General features: G+C 44.9%; 1 protein-coding gene across 18 annotated transcripts in view; it reads right to left on the bottom strand.

The window, feature by feature from the left end:
* Nucleotides 1-24,940, bottom strand: part of kcnma1a (potassium large conductance calcium-activated channel, subfamily M, alpha member 1a) — a 136,700-nt gene that overhangs the window by 10,996 nt on the left and 100,764 nt on the right. For 7 of the 18 annotated variants that reach the window (XM_047334795.1, XM_047334796.1, XM_047334799.1 and 4 more), the window contains 6 exons: nt 15,257-15,350; nt 11,003-11,129; nt 9,585-9,809; nt 8,799-8,991; nt 5,413-5,526; nt 1,926-2,056 (listed from right to left, as the gene is read on the bottom strand). In XM_047334795.1, the coding sequence (XP_047190751.1) occupies nt 1,926-2,056; nt 5,413-5,526; nt 8,799-8,991; nt 9,585-9,809; nt 11,003-11,129; nt 15,257-15,350 (884 nt within the window). Of the gene's footprint in view, nt 1-1,925; nt 2,057-5,412; nt 5,527-8,798; nt 8,992-9,584; nt 9,810-11,002; nt 11,130-15,256; nt 15,351-19,238; nt 19,320-19,695; nt 19,729-24,026; nt 24,201-24,940 lie in introns of all 18 variants that reach the window. The other 11 variants (XM_047334789.1, XM_047334794.1, XM_047334802.1 and 8 more) reach the window with 6 other exon arrangements.

Here is a 24,940-nt window from a genome sequence, read left to right as displayed (position 1 = left end):
GTCATGTCAAACCTCGGCCTGTCCCTTACAACCGACCGGGAGACGAGGAGACGGGCGACGGGAGATTGCAGAAGACTTTCTGTCCGGTGCATCATTCTCATGATGAAATACTTTGGCTCGGTTCCTCAAATTACAACTAACTTTTTTCCACCTACCTCTGGTGTTATCTCACCATGCAGATAGTTCTGGTATCTGCATGTACAGCCCCAGAACAAAGGAGGCGAGTGGAAATTGTTGTGTGGTGTGCACAATATTGATCAATTACATCTGAAACAGCAACATGTTTTCAGACATAACTTTTCCATTAGTGTGGATAATAATCCACAAATATGACCATGTTTTTATTCTAACTACTGTTCGCATATTGTTTAGTCTAGCCAATCCACCTCCAATGTCCTGGGGTGGATGCAGAAATCTCAGGGACAAATATCTTAAAAAAAACAAAAACCTGAGCAAATAAAAAACTGCATGAGATCAGTATATATATTGAATTGCATACTGGTGATCAAACACTTGACTTATTAAAATTTAAAAAATGTATCTTAAGGTTAAATATATATATATAAAATATTTTAGAGGGACAAGGGCAATGATGTTTTGATGATCAAAATCCCTGTGGGATCATCCTGTTCCCACATGTACTTCAACAGCAGCACTACCCCCTCCTCTGAACAGTGCCGTACACGACTGTACGATGTCCGCCCTTTTTTCCCTTCTGCAACAGCGGCTTGACTGCGCTCCGCGGGTGTCAGGTTCTCTTGTCCTTCAAGCCGATCAGGGCCTGCTTTTGCCGCGCGCGGAGACAGCCGATGTCACTCGGCAGCCGGGCCGGAGTGGCAGCTCCCCTCCCCGGGCCTCTGACAGGCCTGCAGAGCCTCATGATGGATGAGCACTGTCCATTAGCTGGGCTCACCTCTGACCAGTGCCAGACTACAGCTGACGCCTGCTCTACTCCCCCTGCTCAGCTCGGCTCTGCGCGCCCCTCTAACCCCTCACTCACCGAGAGGGCTGCTGGAATTAAGCCATCACAGCGAGGGGGAAAAAACACAGTCGGTCACGGGGAGGGTGCAGGGAGAGGAATGTATTTTTTCCTGCCTACTCCTTTAGCTTATTTCGGCTGCCGCAATGACATCAAACGAGTGAGTGACTGTATCTTTGGCCTGTTGTGGCCACGATTTCTGTCATCGCCTTCACTATGTTTGTTTAAAAGATCTAATATGGATTCTGAAAGTTGAATTCGTTACGCTTAAGACGAGGGATTGCTGCCAACAATTTCCCCGTTTGATGTCAGTGGAGCTGGCAGGTACGTGTGATCATTGTACCGTACCATTTTATTTACCAACTCCCGCCGACTTGAAATGCCAAAACAGTGCTAATGAATGCTGCCGCTAGACTTTACCCCTTTTTCTCCGGCGGGAGAGATCAAGAGATTGTCAACCCTGATGGGAACACCTCCAATGCTTGGAAAAAAATGTTGCGTATTTGGAAATAAGAGTTCTGCATGAATAAGATAATTATTAATTAAATGTTATAATGTTGACCACCAACATAGAAAAGAAAAATCTGCTACATTTTGGGGACTACTGGCTTGTAAAGAGCTCTCAGGTCCATCTTCTGAGTCTGACTCACTGCGAAGTTGCTCACCTCCCATCTTCACCCTGCACTTTCTACCATTGCAACAACATGCAATTGTTACCCAATGGGGAACAGCTTCTCCATGCACTTTTTTTGAAACTCCTCCCTCCGCTCTCTCTTTTTGGAATTCCGAGACATTACTCTCGTAGCATCTAAACTGAAATGGATGCTGTGACAAAGGGACAATCATGAGACGTGTGAAGTGTGCAGCAAAACGTGTGATTTCCACAAGCGGGGTTTTTTTAAATCCCTGCCAACGCAGCGAGTGTGCAGCCTGCGCGCGAACTCACAGCGCTCATCAGGGAGTCGAGAACACTGACAGCGAAGGCGGTGCCGCAGGCGAAGGGCTGAGTGAGGTACAGCTCGGTGTCTGGGTCATCATCATCATCTTGGTCCAAGAACTGAACGTTTGAGTCGTTCACTGAGAGAAGGGGAAACACAGCGGAGTTAGAGACGCGTACTGTGAAGAGGCACGAGCCAAACACACACACACACACACACACACACACACACAGAGGGACACCAACACACCTGAGAGCTTTTGTTTTTGTTAATTTATTTTACATATGAAAAGATTTAGATATATTAAGGTAACGTAACAGAAAAGTCTCAGGTATATAGGTATTGATCCAGGGTAGGAGCTTGTAATATAATACAACATTACATGCACATTATATTTTGCTTCTACACTTTGAAAGAACTCCATCTCTTGTTCAAACAACTGACACGTGTTTGAAATAGAGTTTTTAATGAAATCACCTTTCAGTCAGTTTAAACATAAACGAAATGTTGCCCACGTCCTGTTTAATTGTTTGGAATGTGAAAAAAAAGTATTTTTGGGAATTTTTGAGAATTATCACAGTATTGTATTGTATATTAAATCCACTGTATAAAACATGCAGGGTGCATTTTCATACATTCAGACGAACAAGAGAAATTATTTTCATTGTATTATGCATACACAGTCGTAACCATTGTAGAAGTCCCCAATCTTGAATTAATCATATACCGCTACAGTATTGTGATATATACGTGTTGCGTGCGTGCGTGCATGTGTGTGTGTGTGTGTAAACATCAATCATCAGTAAGGACAAAGATCTGTAGACTGTGGCTTTATTAAAAAATATTTTTCTCAGAAATAAAACACTATGTACACTACAGTGTGTTTTATATGGCATATAGGTATTTCATCCAGGAGACAAGGTAAAAAGTGAGACTTCCACAATGGCAACTATGTCACACGAGAAAACCATGCACTTATGAAGTCATGCTAGGTCTGTAGGAGTTTTTCCTTGATGTTTGTCACATCATCACCTTTAGAGAAATATATTTACCTGAACCCTGAAAGTGAAATTACAGCCAGGTAACGACACAGTTTTTTATCTAACGATTAATAATGAATCTAGGTCTGCAAAATGACCCAGATGGCACGGTGGGATGGAAAAATAGCAGAAAACTGAAATAACAAGGATATTTTTTGTCTCTCACGTATGGCATAATTGGGAGAATAAAAAACCTCAAGTGCTCCCTATAGTGCGCATCTTTTTTCCTGAGACTGTCTTTCTAGCAGCAGTGGGCACTGAAGGGCCTGTGAACCATTCTTCCTTTTGCAAAAAACGAGCATCGTGCGAGTTTTTGTTTGACTCCACCAATATCTGAGCTGCAGAGATATGGTCTGGAGGAGAAATGAAAAAGAAAAGAAACTGCAAGACAAATTAAAGAAACAACAAAAATAAACAGCTTAAAAGATTGTTTGATCTTAAGTTTTTTGTTTTTGAAACATGATTTCTTCCCAGGCTTCCTGTGCGCTGTGGAACAGAAATGTCAGTCAAAGAGACAAGGGGGCTGATGCAAACGGGCCTGGGCCAAAAGAGTGAATTGAAGGGGGTGAGGGGGTGGATATGTATGTGTGTGTGTTTTTGTGTGTGTGTGTGCATATGTGTGTTTGTAGGAGGAGTGGTGGGGGATGGAGGGGGGAGGGTTGCTATGAAAACAGCCACAAGGACAGACTGAGCATGATCAAAGCCTAGTGATGCTCTGCAAACCCAACTGGAGGAAGAAAGACAAAAATACCCCAAAAAAGAAAAGAAAAAAAATCATTAAAAAAAGGGGCCAGAAGAATAGAAATGTGTTCAAAGTGAAGCCATGGGAGCAGCGAGGGCCTCGACTGCAGCCAGATGGATCAAGACGCGCCGATGAGGAGCGGGGCGAGGGAACGAGCGGCAGCGGAGGACAAAGCCTCAGCTTACCCAGCTCTGTTATCATCTGTACGTTGGTTCCACTCTTTTTTTCCCGACTGAGTGAAACCGAATGGCAGTAGTTTGCCAGGTTTAGCTAATGGTGATGAGGCAGCGCAGAGAGGGGGGGGGGGGGAACGGCGTCGTTATTGAAGCAGTTTTCAAAGGCCGCAAATAAAAGGCAATTTCGCTTGTCTCGGACCGCTGGTGTCAACTCCGGAATTACACCGAGACATCCATGGTTGTCCGGGAATCTCAGAGCAAAGCACCCAGGATTAGAGTGCACAGAAGACACAAAGCCAGAGCTGTCATGGCCGTGCACCGCTACGGCAACAATAAATTATTTCACGGTAAGGCAGTGAAAGGGATAAACAGGGTCTTATCCATAAACGCACCTACTTTGCACTGCGCGCAAACAAAAATTGATCACGCAACTCAGATGAGGTGTTTTTATTTTTTTCTCGACTTGACTCTAATCTGCTCCTGGCGCCGTGAGCTGAACATTATGACAGTGTAATTTACAGAATCTGGTTCCGGCGAGACGTGCAGACACTCTCTGCTCCGCGCGCTCGCCCTCCCTCCTTCTCTGAAGTACAATGTTATCACATCTCGTCTTGCCGTAGCAGTGACATCCGCCTCGCTGGGAGCGCGCCAGGTGCACAACAGCGGAACACCGGAGCCGCGCTTGAGTCCAGGACAGAGGCCTGCGTCTCCAGCATGGAGAGCATCCAGTTCTGATGCTTACGTATGCAGTCGGCAGTCTAATGGGAGAGAGCCTCCACGCAGGTAATGGCTGGCCCAGGTTACAAGGAGACTTAAGAAGCTCCTCTCTCTTCCTGGCCTTTTCTTAGCTGGCCTCATGCTCAATTGCTCCCTAATTGGGTCAGGGGAGACAGAGTAGCCGGTCTCGGGTGCTTCAGAAGGCCCCTCAGAGATCTGAAAGTTTCATGAGTGCCCAGCACCAGTGGGAATACAGCCACTGCCATTGTTATTAATAAATGGACCCATTTTGCAACCAAGGCACTTTTTTTTTCTCCCCCCCCCCCCTCAACCTTTTCACTCTCTTTTCCTTTTCTCCCTCTCTCACCCTCTCCATCAGGCTGGAGTTTCTCTTGTACATTAGTGGACAAATTGCTGTAGTCCTAAAAAAAAAAAAAAAAGGCCAGTCTAACGTCTTCATGTGACAGTTGTCCACAGTGTCCCGGAGAGCAAAGATACTTTCCGGTCCTCGCAGCTGACATTATCACAGCTTGACAAAGGACCTAGCCAGATCCATTGATTCGCCTAGGGAAAGGAAGTCGCGCTGGGCAAAGCCACCAACATCATTGGGCGTGAACGAAAACTTCCACACCACGCGTTCCTGGGCCCATTTGACCTCAAATGAGTTGGAACTTTTGGCGGCAGCATGATGTTTGGGTCTTGGATTGTCAGCTCTTTGTGTCTACAAGTATGTCTGCAGATGAATAATGAGTTTTGATCCGAGCTTATTGGGTGTGACGTGCATGCATTCGCATTCGAGGCGGGTGGAAACGACGTTAACCTAGTTCTGTGATGATGGGGATGTTGGCGCCGGTGGTGACGGAAGCCTGCCGCACGAAGCCATGTACTGGACTGCTGTCTGGAGATGACCTGTCCATTCCAGGAGGCGTGAAACCTGAAATACAGAGAAATGGAGAAATGGATCAGTAAATAATACAACGGGGTGTCATTAGGAGATCTTTACTGCCTCACTATGGGAAAAAAACTCTGTCCAAGCAAAAATGTGAGTGTGTTTTTCTACACGAGTATCATAAGCGTGAGGGTATAACCTGGCACTCTGTATCAACACCATTATACATAGTGCATGTCGGCTCACTCAGCATGAAGTTGTTGACGTGTGCTGTCTGTGTCATTCAAATGTGTGGATTGACAAAAAGAAAGACAGGAGAAAAAGGCTGAGTGAACAAGGTGCCTGCCTAGAAATTGCTATATGGATTCTTTGCTTTTAGGGGTCAGCTAAGACATATTTAGCATTCACATCCCTCCATCAACGGGCGGACATAAATTTTACATGCTGTTCATTTTGTTACGATAAAAATTGGTGAAGTGGATCCCGAGAACCTTTTATCGAAAATGGCGTGGCTCAGAACCATGAGACACAAGTGCAAGTGACAGGACTATGAATTCACATGACTTCACATTTTTGCATTTCCTCAAAGTGACAAGTAAACACCTTAAATCTGTAATGCTATATGCATAATGCATCAGCTGTGTTTTGACATCCATCATTTAGTGCTGACTACAGCAAAAATGCCACCTTATAGTGCCACCACCGAGGAAACATAATGCAGGGAATATATTCAGGTCACAAACTTTTTAAAAGGATTGCAAATTTTCCATGTGCGTGTGTGTGTGTGTGTGTGTGTGTGTCTTTTTCTGTCGGGAAAACTCAATGAGCTGCAAAAGAGATCTTCCAGACCTTTGCTACAGAAAAGACACCAAATAGTTTAGTACACTGCAGGAAGCACACACTGAACTGAAGCATGGATAATCATAACTCTTGTTATACCAATTATTGAACTTGGAAATAGCAGAGGTTTGACATTTTGAGTCGACCGGGGAGCGCAAGCTCAGACAGTGAAAACATCATTTTGTCGATGTCCATAAAGGATGAGGTTCACTCCGCTGGAGAGTGACAGCAAGTTTTTTTTGGGATACTGCCTCCAAAACACTGCTCTTCTTGTATCATAGTGAACATGAAGACAGTACAAAAACAGTTTTCCTTCCTGCGCAGTGTGTACAGCGGAAAGTGATCGGTGGTTAGGAACGGGGATAGACGAGGCCTGCTGCTGAGCTGCTTTCAAAACATGTTAGGTTACAAACAGAGAGCTGTATGTCTTTCTAACACGGAACCAGAGCGCTGCAAAACCAGAGTAGCTGAAATGATGTCATCTCCCCGATCATCGTAATGCTCTTTGGCAGGAGATATACTTTCTTTTCAGCCATGACTTGCCATAGACAACCAAATGCGTAAATTGTTCAACATGTGAACTGCAAATGCTATTGAGGTATTCCACTAGAGGGCAAACCACAAAACTTTGACTGTAAAAAAATTCTAGATATGCAATTCTGTAAATGAAAAAAACATGGCAACGCTGGAGGATGTGGATCGATACTATTTCTGCGCAGAAAAGGGATTATGGTGCCATCGTAGATTATACTGCATATACCAGGCTATTCATTCAACGTCGTCGTGACAATGACGAGTATCTGTATTTTGCATCTCACCTTTATATTGCATCTTGCGGACGCGTGTCCATTTCTTAAGGAACGGCACAGCTGACGCATCAGTTTTGACTCAGGATATGCGAGGCAGCCCCAACGCATACACAAATGTGTAGGTTTTTTGGGGTTTTATCCATAATTTCTTTATACTGTATCATTTTACAAACTAACTCATCATTTACGACTCAAAATTCACAAGCCAGAGATTGAAAAGCAGCCCCGATCACACACACACACACACACAATGTCTCTTCCTCTGGCTGTTGCTACTCTGAGGCTCTAACCTTGTCTTTTCAGCTACAATGTACAATAGACAAGTGAGATCTGGGTTACTTACCCCCTTATCCCTGTTGCCCCCTGGGCACGGCTATGCTCTGTGGTTGACTACATGCTCCAGCAGCCGTGAGAAGCTCTCCCCCAGGAAGGCGCATGTTTATTTATTCATTTGCACCTTCTTGTTTTAAATTCCACAGACAGCGTCTGAATGGGAGCATTCAGGGAGGAAGGAATCCCCAAAGCAATACCTATGATACAATAGCAGTGTCTGGGCATATGTGTGTGTGTGTGTGTGTGTGTGTATGTGTTTCCTTGTGTATGCATGATTGCACACGTCACTGCGGAGTGTATGCGTGTTTTCTAAAGTGAAGTATTCATCACATGAAATGGTTGGTTGATGTAAGACCCAATTATTGATGACAATAGGCTCCATCCATCGACCCTGGGCGGGGACATTGGCAAGTAGGCTTCATATCGAGGTAGCTTTCCGTGAATATGGCTCCCAGGAGCGGCCTGCTCTCAGATTTACCCCTGCTTATTGTTCCTCGGTGGCACTGCTATCGACAGCACATCACTCACTCAAGGCTGGAGAAATAACAGCATTGGCATTCTCCTAAAACATGTGGAAGTGCTCCGCACTAAAAAATAATGGCCCCTTGGACCTTCAACTTTGATTTGTATTTACAACAGTCACCGCGGTGGCACTAAATAGTGCCGAGCTCAAGGCATGTCGCGCCTTTCAAGCCAATCATAAACCGAGGATTACCTGTTGGTGGCGGTGCGCGGCTGGGTCGCGTTGATGGATGAACGACTGTCGGCGTGTGTGTGTCTGTGATGAGGTGTGTGCGCAGGCCCGTGTCACTGTTTGGTTGTGACTAATGAGGAGCGGCTGAATTGGCCTGCCTGGTGATTTGTACTGGCTGCCTAATGATGATGAGGCCTGATGGGACGCCAGGTCCGTGTGCTTGTCTGCAAACATCAACAATCTGTTCCAGACCCCAGATCGGGGGCGACGAACATCAAATGACACAGTCACGTTGATTACATCATTGTCAAGTGTTAGCAAGGACGAGGAGCTGCGTGTGATTACCGGGGACGATCGCGCGGAGGTAAAACACTCGCCAAAGGCTCGATGGAGCAATCAGCGCAGTTTTTTGCGCGTGCGCGTCTCCGGGAGTTACAGTCAGGTCAGCTTATAGACGCCACTTAGAACACATTTGTATTTCAATTAAGGACACTTAGCAGACTGTGCTTGACAGACGACATCCCCCTGTCTCACCCCCCGGCCCCCTTTCCCTCTCTTCTTTGAGTTCTGTCTCCCCTCCCTGCCACAACCTGTCCCCTCTGGGCAGCAGTGCACATGGAGTCCAACAGGATGCTCCTTACCTTGGGAATTTGCCTGTAAGACCCCGATGCTGTCATCAAACTGCATAGACTTGATGTTGAGCGATGCCAAGATGCATTCTTTATCCTGCAGAGAGGCATCTTCGATATTGTTCTGATTGGCCGACAGTATTACACACATGTCGCAGAGGTTGATGTTGACAGCCCTTAAATCCGCCCGACTTAATGGTGTGCCCTTCAGGGAGGGGGAGAACAGAGAGAGAGAGAGAGAGAGAGAGAGAGAGGCAGAAAAGGGAAAAGAGAGACAGACATGGGGGACAGAAAAACAAATTTAAGAAGTGAGCAGAGTGGAGCGCTGGGAAATTAGTTAACAAGTATTCTTGTTTTGAGGCGATGACATTCCACCGATCTAACTGGGCACGGGAGAATCAGAGACATGGACTAATGTAAAGGCTAGCCTGCGCTGAGGGCTGTGTTTGGGACTCTCCTCTGATCATCAGTCAAGCCAGGCCTAACAAGCTCTAAGGCAGCGAGCCACGCCATCTGTGATGGGCGCTGCAGCTGCAGCACACATAAACCCCGTCTTGGATATACAGGATGTGTCACTGCTCTGGAAAAAAAAAAAAAGTGTGTGTGTGTGTGTGTGGGGGGGTTGTTGACTGAGCTCGCATGGAGTGATCATTCAATTGAGTTATGTGTGATCAAATCAAAGTGACAATCCCTCTCAGGATTCCAATGTGCATGTAACTCAAAATGTCAGCCACGTGCACGCGGCCCAGGGATGCGGGTTTGAATTCATCTCCTATGGCAGTGGACTGGTACACTCACAGGTAAGATGGAGACCTTGGGGAAGTTGTGTAACGTCTCCCACTCTCTCCGCAGGTATTCCAGCGAGCCCACAAAGACGATAGGCTTTAGCTCGTGGTAATGGAAGTTGCTGGCTCTTAAAGGCATCACCAAGTTTCGCAGCCCCACCAAAGCGGACGTGACATCCCCAAATATACAGACCACTACATGGCCGCTCAGCACTGTCATGGAGGCTTCACTCCGGGTCTGCAGGGAACAGAGGGAGAAAAGGGGAAGGGGGAGGAGAACAGAGAGAGTGGGGTGAGGAGGAGTGCACCCAGAGAAGAGAGGAAGAGACAGAGACAGATTTACAGAATAGAAATGAACGCTGTTAACAGAAAACTGGGTAATCTATAGAAGAGGTATCGAACTCTAGTTTTAACAGCGTTTAAAAGTCTCTTATAAACTGTTATAAACCCATTTTAAATAGTTTGTTAACCAAGTATTCATTTGAAACACATAGAGTTGATATCATCAGGCTGTAGCATTTTTTACAACAACAACAATTTGGTTAACTACTATTCCGTTTATAAGCAGTTTATTGGAACAAAAAAACTAAATGTGGCCAGGACAGTGGATTCAATCAGACTGGAAAAAAATGCAGTTTGTAAGATTTTAGGCACATACAAGTACGAACGACTAGCACCCTGTCATAAATCGGAGAGGTATAAACAGAGTTACAATCGCTGTATGAAGTTCATGTCATAAGAGAACAATGCAAATCCTCTGCTTTCAAGATCTGCCGCCTGATGCACCAGCTGGATGTGCATTCCATTGCCGGACACTAAACTCAACGGTAAAATGATACCAGCCGGCTGGAAGCTCATTGTGCTTGTTTACTGAGAACGAAGTGTTAAAGGAGCATCGATTAGTTTTAGTGGATTTAACATTTTTTTGGACATTCATCTACAGATCGGGTCTGGAGACCCAGCCCACGCGGTACTATTCTTCAAGTTAGGTCTTTCAAGATGGTGTAATAGCGAGACAAAATCTAAAAAAAAATCCTTGAATGTCAGCCGTAGCATAGTGTGCCTTCTGTTTTAATTTAACAAATGTATTAAACTGACCTAAATGCTTACAAACTGCCTTGTTAAAACATTTGAGCAAACTCATGCGTGGAGAGCTGAAATGCTGTGCACACATCCGTGGAGGATATATATATATATTCAACAACAACAACAACAAAAAAACTCACCTTGAAACAACAGAGGCATTGAGAGAAATGTCAATACATATTAGTATGTGATTGTGTTGCTACAATACCGAAGGGAAATGTTTGCTCCTGAGCATACTTACTTTAACTTCAGTTATTGGTGTTTTTTTTTTTTCCTTTCAATTTGCATATTCTATTACATTCTTTTGAATAAAAGTTGCACCTACAAAGCTGTCGCCCCACTCACCAGGATGACTTTTTCGATCTCCTTTGATGGGCACCAGTGAAACATCCCTGTCGAATCATACCTCTTCACGTTCATGTCCATGTTCTCAATTTGCTCGTTGCCAGGAATTAGAAGGGGGTCGTGTCGACTGGGAAAACAAAAAAAAAATGAAATATGTGTGTTGGACCGTTTTGCTGAATGACTGCAAACTTGTGTGTGAGGTGTTTTGTCTTTTTTAGATACCCCATCCATCCGTCATCCACCCATCCATCCCATTCTTAAAGTGTTGACCTTTAAGTACTCTGTATAGTGTAGGGTTCCATAGATACCACATCACCCCTCCCTTCCTTCTTGTCCTTGATGTCTAAGCCATCAGAAAACCAAAAGGCCCGATGCCTGCAGTGGTGCAGAGGAGAGTAGCGAGTCAAGTCGAGACTCGAATGCTACTGACTGGATGGCATGACAACACAAGGCCAATTACCAGCTTTTACCCTCTCTCCCAGTGCCTGACGCCATGCGGAGCAAATAGTAAACGCTCCAACAGGCTCACACTTTAAATATTTCAGGATTTTGCCCAATCACATTTTGCTCTCCCAACTGATGGACATTAATGTTTCAACAGCGTGTCACAACCAAACAGACTAATCCACAGCGGTGGGCTGCCGAGTTTCATCCGCTGTAACGCTGACCATGAAAGGGCTCCTGTCGGCCCTGTTATACTGCCTCTCTTGTTCTTGCACTCATCCTACAAGACGTGCTCTCACAGTTCCTCTAAAGGCAATCGGGAACAATTTTCGCGCACACCACTGAGTCAAGACGAACCGCCAACAGTTAGTGCAGCCTCTCAATCTGCGCATCGTTTGTTCGGCAGCAGTGCGCACGTCATTTATTTACAGTTCAACCCAAATAAGGAAATCCTCGGTTAAAGGCGGCACAAAACTGTCTCGGGGAAAAACAGAGAACTGCACAGAACGCAGACATTTGAGTAATGTGGGAGAAGGCATCTCCAGAATTTGACACACATCTCTCTCAGTATCACTCTGTCTCCATCGTCTATCAACGCTGTCATTCGCTGACAAGGCTTTGATGTCGTCTCTTCCTTCAGCCTGCATTTGGGTTGCATGCCGTCGCAGGAAAAGTAATAAAAAAAAAAACCCCAACGCTGTCAATTAGCCACCCTCTTTCCTCCTCCCGTTTCCCCTCTTCCCTCTCTCAGTCAGTGCAGGTGATAATAACACTGACAGCATTTAGTGTTTTTTTTACGCTCAGCCTGAATCTTTCATCCAGAGCTGCGTGTTGCGCCAATCAACTCCGCGGAGCCCCCGTCACTTCAATCTGCTCAGCTCCGCTCGCCTCCACACAGGGGCTGACTGGCGCATGCAGGCGGGCTGCCGCTCCACCTCTCTCTGCCAAGACAGCTATCTTTCACAGAGCTGTCAGCGGTGTGACTGGCAGCCTGTCACAGGCTCCGCACACCTCCTCCTCCTCCTCCTCCCTCTGCCTTCTCCCTGCCTCGGGTTGAACCTACCACGGGGCTCAGGGAGAGCAGACGTGACGTCCTGTGCCACGGTGCCACGCCCAGGGGATATCAGCTGCGGGTGACATTCCTCAGCGATCGGAATGCGCGTCGTCCGTCGTGACCCGTCCAAAAAGGCTCGTGGCAAACGCTGTCAGTGCCGTGGCGGCAGTGCGGCCTCGTCGGCGCAGTGACACGTCCGAGACGTGGAGCCAGGGGAAAACAAAAACAACTGGGCCGCGCTAAGGCTCGGTCAGCCAGGGTGCAAAGCACCGCACAATAGTTTTGCAAAAATACACATTTTTCACGTTCAAATTATTTGTAGTAGTACTTTCTGTGTCCCCCACCAAAAAGCCTTCCCTACATTATTAAATGTTACACATTTACAGCGTGTCGGTTCGCAAAGCAAATATTTTCCTTGGATGAGAGAAAGTATTTTATCTGATGCACTTTTATATAGGACAAATATTTCCCTCACAGCATCCCGCCCCCCCCCCCCCCAGTATATATTTCAAACAGAGTTGAGTTATTCCAGCGTATCACTCTGCAGTCACAAGCAGGGGATGGGCGTGCTCCCCCAATCCCTCTCTGCCAGACTATGAAGGCAGCCTCTTGCTTTGAAAATTTTCCCCATCATGCAAACTGACAAAGGCATGCTTTTCAAAAGCCCACAGCCAATCTGTTGATCATTATTTATTTACAAAGGCCTTTAGGCTGCAAGTCCTGTAAAAAAAAAAAAAATTCATACTTGATACGTATGCTCGCTCTCCCGCTAGCTCTCTACTGTGTTTTCCCCCCCTCCCTGCTTGTAGAGTAAAGTATCCCTAAGGCTACCTCAAACAATCACTTTTCATTGTGCATAAAACACACCTTGTAAAGCACAACTGTTTAATATATATGGTGTTATGTGTTGGCGGGGGCAGCTGTGAAGGGCGGGGGGGGGGGGGGGGTCTGTGGACTGTGATGGGTAATTTGATGTTTTGCTGAGGGCTAAGACTCGGAGAGAAAGAAAAAGAAAATCTACACCTATAACAGAGGACCTGTCATCCCAGTACCCAAGAGCCAGCAGAATACAGAAGCAGCCCTAAAGCAGAAGAAACTTTGACACCGCTTTGAAGCGTTCTCAAAAACTGCGTAAATAACTCTCAAGAATTATTATCACTGCGAGATCAAAGCAGAGATGCATATATTACGTGGCAAACGGGGACTGTCTCCTAAGCACAAAAAAAAAGAAAAGAAAGGGAAGAGAAGAAAAAGGTTTTGCGCTTTAAGTTAGGCAAACTAAACAGGCTTTTTTAAACAAGCATTTAGCTGGAAATGCGCCAATGCCTAGTTGCTTTTGTAGCTGTTTTTCTCCCTCTGAGCGAGGGCATCCAAAATGATGCTCCGTTGCAAACTAGACTGAAGGGTATGACTCTGTGTCGGGCTAATGGTTTGGCAAGTGTGAAGGCTTATTAAGTACTTTTTTCTTTCTTTTTTTTTTGCGGAGAACCGAGGGGGAGGCTGACAAGAACTGGACAAAATCACACAGGCATGCCAGTGCAGTAAGAAATGCTGCCTAAGGGAAACTAGCAGAACCAACATACAAAGAAGTCGAGGAGAATGTAGGGAAAAACACGCCGCCGTACACTAACAAACTAACAAAAACAACAAAATATAAATCAGAAATCAATGATAGACATTGAAGCGCATTTGTATTATACACTGTGTTGCAGAAATTGAACATTCTGTACATACACTATAACAGATATTTTTTTTTCCCCCCGTTAGGAATTTATTTATTTCCTCATAGGAAAATATGATTTGGAGTAACATCTCAGACACAGGACTTTCTACTGCAGTGCAGCTAGACTGCGTAAAATACTAACAGTGACAAGTGTGTGCGACAACAACCACACAGGCCTCTCCGGATTCCCCTACTGTAAAGTCACGGAGGCGACGACCACAACACTCAGCCTCATTAAGAGACAGGCGGCGCAGCTATGAGTGTTCCTGTCCTGTTAGATCTTCGCCACCATCCCCTTTCATGCCGCCGTCCCAACGCGCGCGGCGCGGGCCTCCCTGTATTTTCCACGCTGTCGCGTCGCTAACCCCCTGCCTCACAGCCAGAGGAGCGCGAAAGCCTAGCCCCCTTTTATCTTTCAAAATCAATTAGCTGCTGTTTAATTCCACGCGACAGGCTAAAAGGAAGGTAATATTTGAATTCACATTTGATCGCGATGATACATCTCGCATATGGCCTTAAGTACCAGAAACGGTACTCACAGGGGTTCCCACAATAGAGGAGTCGCCTGAGGGCAGAGTAACCATGCAGGTCCCTCTGATTGGTTGCTGGTGTCATTAGTGCCAGCATTGTTTAAGGAGTACATGTGGACCAGACCGGAGGAGGTGACAGCTGGGACTTTAAAGCCAGAGGAGTTTCTAAGCAGCTCCCCACAGCCGCTTTTCCTGACAGAAATATTATTTCAGCTCTGTCATTAACGGCAGACAGCATGCCATCCTCAACAGCCAGAGCATAACGGGGCACTTCTCCTCTCTCCGTCTCTCACAGAGTTTCTTACCTCCTTCTTCTGCCTCCCTTAATTTGCCCCCTCCCATCCATCCAAACTCCCTACCATCTCAATATCCCTCCATCCCGTAACACACCCCCCCCCCCCCCCCCCCCCCCCCCCCCCCCCCCCGCCCACTCCGTCTCCCTATTTGACTCCCTCTCCCTCCCCATTTGAAGGATGGAAAGAGGAAAAATTGGCGCCTCTTACCTCATCATCTTCGGCGAGCAGTTGGGCGAGTTTCGCATCCCTCCGTTGCGCTGCTTTTTTTTGGGCGAGAGAGTTGATGGATGCTCGTCTTCAACTGCAAACACATGCACAGAGTGTCAGAATACAGACAGATGGTTGGGAACGTGAGCTGGACCTGACATAGATAAAATGGCCAACAATCAATCAATCAGTCGTTGCAAAACAAAACAAAAACAAAAAACAAAAAAACTGAACAGAAGAAAAAGGAAAATTAATAATTCAGTGTCAAATTGTGGAAAATATAGAGAAAGCATTAGTAACGGACGATGGTAAATCTGAGAAAGGCAGGAGAAAACCACGGAGAAAAACCAAATTTACGATCTGAAAATGTCACGGACGGCTCACATCCCAAAACCCCCATATTTTGGCTCTCCTCAGGTGCACTTTTACAGGGCTTTCAGTCATACACTACTTTGTCTTTGCCATGAACCCAATAACTTTTTCAGGCGGTTGGACTCGGAGCAGTCTGCATCAGAGTGACCATGCTTACCTACACCATTAATTGCCATGAGATGGTACAGACTGTCATGGTCAATGGGGCACGGGCAAAAGCAATGACAATGAGGTAATTAATGTTATGGAGATGGATCTTTTTGTTGTTGTTGTATAGAACTACCTGAACCCCACCCCATCATTCCAGTTCGTACATAAAGGGCGCACAATGGCTCTTCTACAGGTCTGCCTCCATGCCGCGGGATCAGTTTGCACTCAACACACATCATGAGGGAGAGGGTACGCTTACTGGGTGCGAATTAGCAGACTTGTAAGGCAGCAAGTAAATGTGCATCATCCTCCAGCAGATGAAGGTCAGGCCTAGTTTCGGAAGTTCAACTGAAAAATAAATGATTCATCTAAGATTAACTTTCCCGTTTTTTCGTGCTTGACACTTTGGCGTTAAGTGGTTGTAGGGCTCTGAGCCGCAGCCACAACAGAGAGGATTTTGGATCAGATTTTTTCGAGTTCAGTTTCCTGACAACTGTTCTTTGCTTTGTTGAGAAGCAAAGGAAAAGAAAAAAAACACTGTTTTTCAAAACTTTTGCTTAGCTCCCAGTCAGACGGAGCGGACAAGAAAGATAAAGCCGGAGTGCGGACGGGGCCTGACTGTCTGAAGATTTCAGTCAAACTAACAGTAAGTCTGATCTCCACTACTGTCTGAGAGTTTCAAGAGCTTCCAGACAGGCACCCAGATGCTCTCATCCACTCTGCACTCTCTCAGCGCAAATGCCAAGTGCACTGTCACTTCAAACCTGTATTAGTTCTTTGGTTAGAAATCAATAACACAGCATGATATTAGTGCAAATCAATGTGCGCGCCGCAAGCCGTGACTACTCCAAGCATGTGGAATTTCATTATTGTCTGAGCACCTATTCCAGGGCTGTCACCTAATTCTGCTAATAAAAGATAAGAAATATGACTTTGCCTTCTAATAAAATGTCACACTGACATTTCCTTTATGCAGTTGGGCATTCGCAGTAGCTACTATCGCAAACTCTTTCCACTTTACAAATAATAGCCTCTCTAATGTATCTTTGAAAAATACCACATCAGAAATATGCATTCATTGCCATGTTGTTTTACAGAATCCTCCTGGTTTAAACTTGATTTGTTAACAGTGAAAACGTAACGTTACACCTACAACGATAAAAATGAAATACTTTTCAGCCACTGGGTGATAAAAGCTTTCACAATATGTGGTCAGCATCCCCGGAGCTCACAGTTCCTGCAAAATCCAAGTTGAAAAGAAACTGTTTGGAGTCAGCTCTAACTTCACAAGTCACCCAGACGACAGCCACTGCACTGGCAGGCAAATCCGTGCAAAGCAACAGCAGCAGCTCCAGCGTAGTGAGCCGCCATGCAGCAAAACAAGGCAAAATGAAGGGACGGGACAGGCGGGGTTACTGACTGATGCATCCCGCTAAGGGGGCGACCTACAGTGCCTACTGTGACTGAGCAGCATGGCATTACTGGAGTGGAAGCGGTATTTCACCGGCAGACTGCGGGCTCGATTCAGCCGCCTCTCGGCCAAGGATCTGGCCGTCGCATCTCCCGGGCCGGAGATACTGAGGCGCAGTTGCAAGGGGTCAGGCCTTGGGCCCACGGGGAGCACGCTTCCTTTGCGGTTATTAACAAGGGGGATGTTGACTGAGCCCGGGTTGACCAGGGGGTCCTGGTTGGGGTGCAGGGTGTTGGAAAGGAATTCATTTGAGGTGATGGAGGCAGCGGTGCAGCCGGTGGCTTTAACTGATCGGCTTTGAAAAGATGGTCTAACGTCATCCATTACTGTCAAACAATGGAGAATAAAAAAGTGTGAGAAAGCCTGTAATAATCCATATAAATGAGTTAATAGAGAGCTAAGTTTTAAACTGTATAACATTTAATACTGCTATTTATATTTATTTTTTGCTATATTTTAACATGTTAACATTTGTTCAAATTAGAAAAACATGTGCAAATTTTGATATAAACTGTATAAGAATCACCAACAGCTGAGAGATTTTTCTTATTTGAGTTTAGATTAATTTCATGCCATAAATTCAAAAAAATTCATGCAGAATAACAGCGGGAGTCCTGTATAATTTTTTTCTAAAACCGGTGTTGAGACTTGGCATACGCTCGAACTGAAAATGTTCACAGCGACATTTGCTTTGCATTTGTGACAAACATGAATTAATTAGAAGCCTCTCAGTTTTATTTTTTCAGTTGTGCTTCACTTTCAGGTAGAACAAAGCCGAGACACGGCTTCGGCTACAGCCAGTCAAATGAGATACTGTGTCAGCTCAAGCGTAACGTGTAGCACCGTACTTTCATTTTAACAAATGCAAAATTTAAAAGTAATAATTTATGCTATTACTTATTCAAAAAACTTTTAACAATGAAACATTTATTGAATTGCATTTTGGATTATTAGTAGATGGTTGGTAATCCCAGACTAAATCGTCTTCTTCAGTGAATTTACATGCAACTTTTTTTGTAACTGCCACTGCACACACTGACAGTAATCTCAGTATGTGCAGCGGCAACCTTCTGTGTCTAATACGAGAATACATATGTACACCTGATGTTCACCCAGTCATCCAACCAAATGTGCTCGCGCACACACATACACACACACACACACACACACACACACACACACAATCCGACAGGCCGCAGAGTCGACCCGCATGTACTGAAGGGGTCATGGCAAACTGCAGAAAGACAACAGGGGGGAGAAGAGTAAAATCTCTGGTCGTAAAGTTGACTAGGAGAGGCGGAGCCCTTTTCCTCCCCTTGGTAGAAGGCTGGTTGGTTGGCTTGTGTGGCCCCGGGCGATAAACAGACGTTTATCCCAGCCGTCAGCTGCCTCCTTGATTTACGGGGCGCCACCGATAGCTCCTGGATTCATCTGGCCCTTGTCAAACACGTGCAGCGTTAGAGAGCACTCACCCGCCCTGGCAGGTCCACTGTGCATCCTGCACAACCCAGACGGCAACTGTCCCTTCCTGAAATGCTAATGACATGATGGTGCTGTCCTGCATGCAAAGCCTTATCAGATCGCCATGACCCAATGTAAACTGGCTGATGAGGCGAAGGGGTAACAAACCAAAAATGTTTTCTTTCGTATGTGAGCCAAGCTGGCTTTGCCTTTACAGCGTTTGCTGCATGACCAAGCTTTGTTCTTCATCTGCATTGCAACTGAATGAAATATAGGCCATGCGTTTTTGTGTCGTTGCAGTTGAAAATGAAACCGTAATTATGATTATTGCAATTCCTTTTAGTCTTGCTAAAGAGGCAGCCTCTATTTCAAAGAGGACACACAAAATCTCTAAATATATCATAATAATAAGAACAAAAACAATACATAAAAAATAGGCATATAAAATGTTAGAGTTGACATATAAAAACTTAAATTTATTCTTAACCAGAGTAAAATGCATTTAACAATTATTTACCAAAGAATTACCTAAATTGCAATCGGCTTTGAATCGAACGCCAGCCTCTTTTTGGCTTCCACTGTTCCCTGGTGTTGTAGCGCCATCTGCTGCTACATGCAGCACAATACAAAAAAGAATAGTTCATGGAACTACATGGTATTATCAAACACAAATAATATTTGTCAATTCCTAGAAATATCAGGGACGACTTTGGTCTCCTGTCGATATACAGTGGGGTCATATAAGGAGTTATCTAATGATAAGAAGTTAGACACAAGACAGTCCAAGTGAAACACTTGTTAAGGTTTACGTTTACATTTCGTGTTAGACACAAGACAACATCAGTAAATGCTAAAGGAATTAGGGACAACAAAGGTAAATACTCAAGTAAAGCATCTGTGCTAATTATGTTACATGACATAGGGGGTTCTACACTCTAAACACAGAGCTGGAGCAGAATGGAGAAGGACAGAGAAACACACTTACGTGATCTGACATATCCATTATACTTATATTTGGCTGAGGAGAATGCAAAGACAAGTGGCAGGTCACACAGGGGGAGAAAGGATGTAATGAAACAGACACATTAGGAATAGAGACATCGACTTTAGAGCAGTGGATGGGAATCAAATCCAGTGTCACTATGATGAAGTACTATCGGTGAAAGGCATGAGGACATAAACCAAAAAATGTAAAAAGAGCTATCAATAATTAAAATATTGGCGGTGATGATTTAGGAACACTATGGCATTATGGCACCAAAAACCAAAAAACAGACAGGTAAATGAAATGAACCGTCCGATCTCTGTGTGAGTCATGCTTTTAGGAAAGTGTTCTAAACCTGTGACGAGATGGAATGACAGTCTGATTATTACATTTCTTCAAAGGAGGGCTACGTTTGAGGTAACACAGTTTCAGGGGGAGATTCAACAATGCGGTGTTTCCCATTCATTGAAAGCTCTCGACTTTTCCACATTTTTCTATTTGAATGGGAATCAACATTGCGAGGTCTGCAGGCGGAAACAAAAGAGGGCCACCGTGGGAAGCGGAGACGGCGACTATGAAGACGTCCAAAAACACAAGACAGCAGACGCTTGCTACTCAAAACAGCTTCGCCAACACACACACACACACACACACACACACACACACACAGACAAACGAATGCAGAGAGACTTGATCGTTGCATGCAGTCCAGAGTCTCTTGCACAAATGGACATTTTTAATAAAGTGGGGGACTTTTTTTTTTTCCAAACACAGGCTCAACGCTGCACATTCAAATCCCTCTTTAAAATGGGTTGACTGAGGTCTCCATCTGGGAATCACAGTTTAAGAGACTGACTGAGGAGGCTCAGGAGACTGGTACCAATATGAGTACTGGTTCAGTGCGGACTTGAACGGAGCTCTGAGCTGCTGACACCACCACCCCCCACTCTTTCCCATAGTCTCTTCCAGCAGTAAAGGTCACAGCGAGGGCCCAGGGCGGGCCTATGACACAGATCCTCAAACAGGGACCTAAGGTGGCCCTGGCATCTGTCTCTAGCGATCTGCCCGCACCACAGAGGCGGCAGACTAACTGGCTAGCATCTGAGCTTGTAGCGAGGCAGCGTAGGACAGAGGGTGGGGGCAGTGTGGGTGGGTGGGTGGGTGGGTGTGTGTGTCTGGGAGGGGGGCATATGCCTGCCTGGTGGACAGGATCTGTCAGGGCAAGTTTGGTGATGGACCAGCAGGGCTGGGAAAATGAAAATGCAAACATAATTTCCGTGTCAGGACAGATAAGGTCCCCAGCAATGAGATGCAGATACATCCACATCCAGAAACACAAGAGATAGAAGTGCACGTTGCTACACACGCGGGATGTGCACACGCATGTGCACACAGCCCAGAAGGTTGTGGACTAGCCAAGAGCATCTCCCGGGCTCGGAGTCCCCTACCCTTGTCCATGGCGTCGGCCTCTCCATTACATAAACCCTGACTGTGGTGATAATCAGGTCACAAAGAAAGACCACAATGCAACAAATACACAGACCAAAAATAAACTTCTGATTCAGCTTAGCTACTCAGAATAACTTGCGAGGGAATATCTTGAAAATTTTAATTGCTGAAGACCAGAATCAGTAAACGCAAACCACACAAGGGGAACTATATTTTTATCTGCAAGTTATATCATGTTCAATCTATGAATTTGACTTATGCTTTGAACAACGACACATAAGAAATAGAAACTACTCGACTGTCGTCTATCCAAAATTCTAACCTCCATCTGCAAAAGTTTCCACACTCACACTCAAGTTAACGTTCAACTTCCTTTCTCACTCCAATAAATCAACATCCGACTAAACTGCGAGGTCACTGTGTGTACAATCCCTAGCAACGGAGGACTGCGTTCATTCGGTCGGCTAATTTGTCCAGTGTTGCTGTTTGCGCAAGGGATTTTATCCATTTTCTCAAATATCACCCATCACTTAACCCGTTGCATGGGTGCATATTGAAATGGCTATTCATTAAAAACACTGTATCATTCAAGTCCATAAAGCAACACCGAGGTTTATGTCCATGTCACCATTAAAGAGGTGAGCGTATCCCACTGTGTAGTATAAATGTGACGTGCATCAGATCACAGGCTGCATTAAATTAAAGAGTGCTATCCAAAAAATCTATTATCCAAATACTAGGGCCAGACGAGTCTGGCTCAGATGTACAAGAGCATGGAGTCATCGTGGATAAAGACGTCTTATCCTCTCAGTCGGGTGGAAAAAAAAAAAAGATGGGAAATGGGGAGAGGAAATCCAACAATCCCTGACTGACAAAGCCCAATGCACTATTTCACTAAACTCACTTTGCTCAGACAAAGTCAGAGTTAAAAAGGGAAAGAAATCTAACACAGGGGAGGCTTGCCTGAAATCCTACAGGGGGTTGAGGGAGAAGTGAGATCAGTAACCATGTAATGGCCAGTAATTGGTATCGGGGGATATCAGCGCAGGGCGAACTACAAGAGGCCAAGCCAAACTCATCATGGCTTGTTTGACACTAATCTAGGCTGAGTCGGCAGACGGTGGGAGAATGTTGAGAAGGAAATCAGATCTGTGTGTCTGAACCCAAGGCTTTGATAGCTAGGCCTACTGCTGCCATGTCTAATCGACGGGCAATTTTGTATTTCCTATCCACTCAAAAGGAAAATGAAAAGGGGGGGGGGGTCTTCCAGGAGCCCTGGTCCTCTTACCTTTTCTTTATCAAGCCAATATCCCTTTTTTTGTAAATCACATTTCGTTTTATTTTCCTTCTTCCCCCATTCGTTTCCCTTATCTGCCTTATTGTCCTATTTCCTGCCTTACAAAGCCTTTATCTCTCTCTCTCTCTCTCTCTCACCACCTGATTTTTTTCTCCTTTCTCCTGGTGTACAGTACATACTGTATATGTTGCAGACTGCAGGAGATCTAAGAGAATCAGAGCTGCAATCAGAGCAGGACATTTCCTACGTTAACACGTACAATTTGAGACTGTCTGTTCAAAATAATTGTACGTGTGCATTTTTAATAACTGCCTACATTTTCAAGTTGCTGGAGTTATTAAGAGTTACTTTCCTGAGCCAGTGTCCCCAGTAAAACAAGTTTTGATGTCAAAGCACTGCTCTGAAGTTATAAAGATTGTCTAGACTTAAAATTTAAAAAAAAAAGGAAAACATTACAGATGTGATTTTCAGTTGTCTTCAACAGTACAGTGCTAAAACGTTGCACAGTTGCTCATTGAGGTTAAGTCAAAGGTGAAAAAAAGAAAGAAAAAAAATAAGAAAAGTGAAATAGGACTTACCCTTCTCCCTCCAGGAGAAAAGGGTCCCGGCCCTATTTCACAAACTAAAAATGGCTTTAACTGAAAAGCGTACAAACTGAAAACAGTCTTTTCCTTCAAAGTAAAAAAAAAAAAAATATATATATATAAAAACAACAACATTATATTGGAATATACATCTTGAAATAAATACGTTCCATTTTTGTATACACAGAAAGTCCTTACCTTAAGTACAAATACAAAAGTCAACACCAACGCTCCGATAGTGACATTTTCACACAACTGCATGACTGATGCAGCATGCGGTATAGCCACATGTCTAACACCTACAGAACTGTACAGTACAGCAGCACCACAGAGCCACACCACTTAACTGAGCCACCAGACATAGGACACTCATGAAATAAGACTAACAGAGGTCAAATAAAAATGATAAATAAATTAGGGAGGAAGAAGAAGAAAAAATGTAAATATAAATAATCAACAAAAGGATAGATAGATATAGATAGATAGATAGATGGATAGTTGGATGGATCGCTGGCTGGCTAGCTGGCTAGCTGGCTGTCTGGCTGGCTGGCTGGCTGGCTGGCTGGCTGGATGGATGGATGGATGGATGGATGGATAGATAGATAGATAGATAGATAGATAGATAGATAGATAGATAGATAGATAGATAGATAGATAGATAGATAGATAGATAGATAGATAGATGGATGGATGGATGGATGGATGGATGGATGGATGGATAGTAAAGATTGATAGATAGATAGATAGATAGATAGATAAAGATGTTTCTTAACAAAAATATAAGAAATAAATTCCCATAAATCACGGCTACGGAGTCACAGTTAACAGAGCACACCACGTGGACAACGTCACGTACACACACGTACATGTGCCTCTGCATGGCACAACACACACACACACACAAACACACACACACACACACACACACACACACACACACACACAAACACAGAGCACACACCACAGACACGTAACAGCATGTGTTGGTCGGTGTAACTTACAGGCACGTAAAGTGGTCGCGCAATCATGAACAGAGACAGAGGAAAGTGGGTAGGCCCTCTGAAGGGTGTCCATGTTACTATGTACACTGCCTGACATGCAAGAGCAGTCTTGCTCTGAACGGCCGCAATCAAAACAACATGCCAGTTTCATTCGTTTGTAGACGGACATCTTGGCTACAGTCATGTTTTGGGATGAGAGGAGAGGAAAATCAGCAGGTTAATGGCAAAAGGAGAAATATTCATCCGGGGGAAGTCGGAAGGTGACTTCATCAGAGAGTGCAAGCCTTAGCCACCTGCTCCCACAGACTTGAGCCCCAAATGAAATGAATACAGAGGAAGTGCCTACGATTAAATTTCTTTCACAAAATTGTCAAATTATAATATTATTGGAGAAAGCATCAATCGAAAAATTTGGACATGTTATTGATGTCAAAATATTGCTAATATAACCATTCCTCATTCACATTGACAAAAGTCTCCAGAGGTCAAGCTGTGCGCTAAGGCTGTAACAGGTCAAAAGGCAAAACTATAACAGGGGGAAGGAAGGGGCTGAGGAAAAAGGGGAGAAGGAGGGAGGCATTCGGGGAAGGAGAGGCATGAGCAATGTCTTTAGCAGCAAACCTCACACAACGTTTTTCTCATACATTTGTACATCCTCTATCCATGAAGCGGAACGGGCCGATCACGTACCTGAATCCCATCATGCAGCGGTAGCGGCTCTGTCCAAGGCATCGCACTATTCAACTGGCTAGACTGGTGGCCAAGTCATGCAAGATTCAGACCTGCTCTACCCCCCCCCCCCAAAAGGAAAGCTTAACTCTAACCTGCATGTGTCTGGACAAAGTAGTCACATGTTGCGTGTTCACACCTCCATTGTGTCTATTTAAAGTGAGCCTGTTCATTGTCCTTCCTGC

This window comes from Scophthalmus maximus, chromosome 10, assembly GCF_022379125.1.
Source record: "Scophthalmus maximus strain ysfricsl-2021 chromosome 10, ASM2237912v1, whole genome shotgun sequence".
NCBI classification, from domain to species: domain Eukaryota; kingdom Metazoa; phylum Chordata; class Actinopteri; order Pleuronectiformes; family Scophthalmidae; genus Scophthalmus; species Scophthalmus maximus.
Note: the sequence above shows the minus strand (reverse complement) of the source record. Positions and strands in the feature narration are given on the sequence as shown.